The sequence below is a fragment of the Carya illinoinensis genome, chromosome 16, assembly GCF_018687715.1.
Source record: "Carya illinoinensis cultivar Pawnee chromosome 16, C.illinoinensisPawnee_v1, whole genome shotgun sequence".
In the NCBI taxonomy this organism is placed as follows: domain Eukaryota; kingdom Viridiplantae; phylum Streptophyta; class Magnoliopsida; order Fagales; family Juglandaceae; genus Carya; species Carya illinoinensis.
The window spans coordinates 20,549,921-20,554,105 of NC_056767.1; the positions used below are offsets into that span (position 1 = coordinate 20,549,921).

The 4,185-nt window shown below is 39.1% G+C and overlaps 1 protein-coding gene across 1 annotated transcript; it reads left to right on the forward strand.

Moving 5' to 3' along the window:
- Nucleotides 1–1,531: 1,531 nt before the first annotated feature.
- On the forward strand, nt 1,532–2,161 carry LOC122298899. The gene has a single exon (XM_043108741.1). It carries the CDS (start codon nt 1,532–1,534, stop codon nt 2,159–2,161), a length of 630 nt encoding a protein of 209 aa, XP_042964675.1.
- The last annotated feature ends 2,024 nt before the right edge of the window (nt 2,162–4,185 follow it).

Consider the following 4,185-nt stretch of genomic DNA (forward strand, 5'->3'; position numbering starts at 1 on the left):
ATAAAAAAAAAATCCACCGCCTCCCCAAAACTGGAAGCAATAAGCCTAAAAATAAAAATAAAAATAAAAATAGAATGCCCAATAACAATCTCATAATCACGAAATTACCCCTAACATCTTTAGTCTATTGTGAGGTCATCTACAGCTCTTCCTTCTCACGAAAAATACCCTACATCAATTTGAATTAAGTATTCATAATGAGAAAAATAAAATTGAGATATTAATTCTAATGTGGCCTAACAGCTATATTATAAACCCTTTTAAGTGTAAAAATATCAGAATTTATTAATTTACTCAAATTTTATAATCTATTCCATAATTAAGTGCTTAATTCATTTTGGTTAAACAATTTAGTCACTTTAGCAACTTAATTATGTGGTTTTGACACTTTATCATTAAGAAAGAATGTATGTATGTATGGATGAACGGAATGCATGAATGTACGTAAGGAAGAAAAGATGAATGCATGATTGTATGTATGTATGCATGAACTTATGTAAAAGAATGAATGCATGAATAGATTCTTTAGGAAATGAAGGTAGTGATGCTTGGGGAATAGTTTTAAAGAAGAAACCATGTTTTACAAGAAAACCCCACCTTGCAATGTTTTCAAACGAAAAGAAAGATGTATGCATGCTAAGTACGATATGTATGTATGAAATGATAAATGTATGACTGAAAATCTATGTTATTATATTTTAACGGTATGAAGTAATACTTACTAGTCATCGACTCATTTTAGTTTTTATGTGTGCTGTCCCAGGCACAAGATGAGCATGATAGGTCAGGACAGACACAGCCCAAGGGGAAGAGCACGAAGGCCTAGGCAAGATCTTTTATACGAGAAACTTTAATTATGAAAGTTTAATGTTTTCCGCTGTAATCTTTAAATAAGAAAATAAATTTTATTTATAGTATGGAGTCTTTTGTATCCTGACATGAATGGAAAAAAAATTGAAAAGGAATCATAATTCCCATTGATTTTATCAAAATCATTATGGAAAGGACTCGCCATAAGGACGAGTGTTATATGCTCAGCAGCCCCACTTAGTCCCATGAATTGCTTAAGCTAGAATTGCCAGGGGCTTTGGGAACCCCCGGAAAATTCATGAGCTTCTCCAACTGGTGAAGTCAAAGATCCCACACTTGGTTTTCCTCATTGAAACCAAGTGTTCAAATGACAAGATAGAGATAACCCGAGTGAAACTGGGTTTTGATAACTGCTTTACAATGAAGAGTAGGGGAAGAAGTGGTGGACTAGCCCTTCTGTGGAATTCAAATGTGGAGGTGAAAGTGGACACATACACTATTGGCACATTTTAGCTTATGTCAAATTGCCAAACACTATTAACTTTGGGCTTCTAACAGGCTTTTATGGGCACCCCAAACTGCTAAGAGAAATTAAACCTAGCAAATCCTTAAAGCTCTAAGACCAGCACCCCAAGTCCCTTGGCTATGCTTTGGGGACTTTAATGAGAAAACCAGCATAGATGAAAAGTGTGGTGCAGCCATAAAACCCTACAAAAAAATAATGGAATTCAGGCAGACTTTAGAGCACTGTGATCTCAGTGATCTTGGTTTCGAGGGGGACAGATACACTTGGGCGAATAATAGAAAGGGTAGACTATTCACTAAAGAAAGACTTGACAGAGTGCTTGGAAATTCCCCCTGGATTGCTAAGTTTGAAGATCACTCTATTCATCACCAAGCAGCATATTCATCATATCACAGACCCTTACTCATAACCATTCATAACAAGCTCAACAGGCAAAGGAAAGAAAGAATATTTAGGTTTGAAGCTAAATGGAGTAAAAGAGAGGGCTGTGAGGGTCTAATCAGAAGAACATGGGAGAACCTCAAAGAAACTTTTGATCCTATACACATCACTCTTCAAGGCTTAAGGAACTGTCAGTTAGGTCTGAAACAATGGAACAAAGAATTGCACAAGCTTGACAAGGAACTCCTACAGTCAAAATTGATCATGCTCAACCACCTCAAAGAACAAAATGAAGGACAACTCCATGATGAGATTAGAGAACTCCAGAGGGATGTGAATCTGTTACAAGATGAGGAAAACAGAAAGTGGCAACAAAGAGCCAAACAAACCTGGCTTAGGGAGGGGGACAGAAACACCTATTTTTTCCACAAATGTGTCAATTAGAGGAAAAAGCATAACACTATCTCTAAGATTTTAAATGAGGTAGGTCAAGAGATAACAAAAATGAGAGCTACCCTATCCCAGAAACTGTTTGTTTGGCTCATGCAACACCATTTCCAGAAGTTGTTTTCCTCATCCAACCCCACCAGAATAGCTAAATGCCTGAACACACTACCATGCAAACTCATAACAGAAATGAGAGCTACCCTATCCCAGGCTTTCTCAGAAGAAGGGGTTAAGGATGCCCTATTTAGCATGAATCCACTGGGATCTCCTAGCCAGATGGATTTCCAGCATTTTTTTCCAAGACCATTGGTCTACAGTGGGGCCAAGAATTAAACAAGCAATCCTTTCTACTCTAAATGGCGACAAATGGTCCAATGCTGTAAATGAGACCTACATTGCCCTTATACCCAAGAAATCAAACCCCTCACAGGTAACAGATTTCAGCCAATTAGTCTATGCAATGTTTTTTATAAAATTATTGCAAAGACAATAGCCAACAGACTCAAGCTTGTCTTACCTACACTAATTTCCCCTACACAGATAGCTTTTGTCCTTGACAGGTAGATGACGGACAACATCATAGTAGCTTTCGAGTCCCTCCACACAGTGAAGACCAGATTAAAAGGAAAAGATGGATTTATGGCACTTAAGCTCGACATGAGCAAGGCCTACGACAAGATAGAATGGCCATTCTTGAGAGCAGTCTTGAAAAAGCTTGGATTTGATCATCACTGGGTCAATCTGATAATAAGATGTGTAGAGACAGTCTCCTACTCCATTCTCATCAATGGAGAATCACAAGACAACTTTCACCCCAGAAGAGGTCTCAGACAAGGGGATCCTCTATCCCCCCCACCTGTTCATTATGTGTTCTGACGTCTTGAGTTGCATGCTGAACCAAGCTGAGCAATCTAAGATTATAACAGGTCTGCCAATCAGGAAACTCTATTAACCACTTATTTTTTGGAGACGACAAAATCCTTTTTTGCAAAGCCAATTCCATTGAATGGAGCAATTTATATCACTTGCTGGAAACTTATGAGGTCGCCTCAGGCTAGGGCCTAAACAAGGAAAAGACCTCCTTATTCTTCAGCTCAAATACCAAAGAGGACACCAAGGATATCATCACCAGCATTGCAAGGATAAGGGGCACAAACTCCTATGAAAAGTACCTAGGTCTCCCTACTCTAATTGGAAGATCTAGGACTCACTCTTTCAAGAGTATTCTAGATAAGGTGCAGGCAAGAATCACCAACTGGAAGAATAAATTCCTCTACCAAGCTGGCAAAGAAGTACTTATCAAAGCCATCATTCAGGCCATTCCAGCTTATAGCATGGGTATCTTCAAGCTTCCCAAACAGTTAGTCTATGAACTCAACAAATTGGTGATGAACTTTTGGTGGGGCTAGCAAACTCAAGAGTTCAAGATCCACTGGGTGGGCTGGAACCAAATGAAGAAGGCCAAATGCCAGGGGGGTCTTGGCCTCAGAGACTTTGCAAACTTCAACCTAGCCTTTCTAGCTAAGCAAGGATGGAAACTAGTCTCTAATCCTAATTCTCTAGCGGCCCAAGTGCTCTAGGAAAAGTACTTGAAAAAGTTTATCATAGCAAAATTGGGGCAAAACACCTCCTTCTTGGGGCAAAGTTTTCTAGCAGCAAGACCCTTGCTCTTGGAGGGGATGATGTGGAGGATTAGAGATGGAGAGACAACTGAGATATGGAAGGATAAATGGCTTCCCAAACAAAACACTTTCAAGCCTCAGGACTCAATTAGATTTCTACATGAGGACACAAAAGTATCTTTGCTCATAGACAATTCCACATTCCAGTGGAAAAGGACTTGGTTTCCACCCTGTTTACTAAGGAAGAGGCAGAGTTGATATTGAAAATTCCAATTAATCCCCTCTCCAAGCCTAATAGGATATATTGGAGATGCACCTCATCTAGCCATTTTACTGTCAAGTCAGCCTACCACCTACTTAATGAGCTGGAAGACCAAACTAGAGGTCAATCCTTTAACC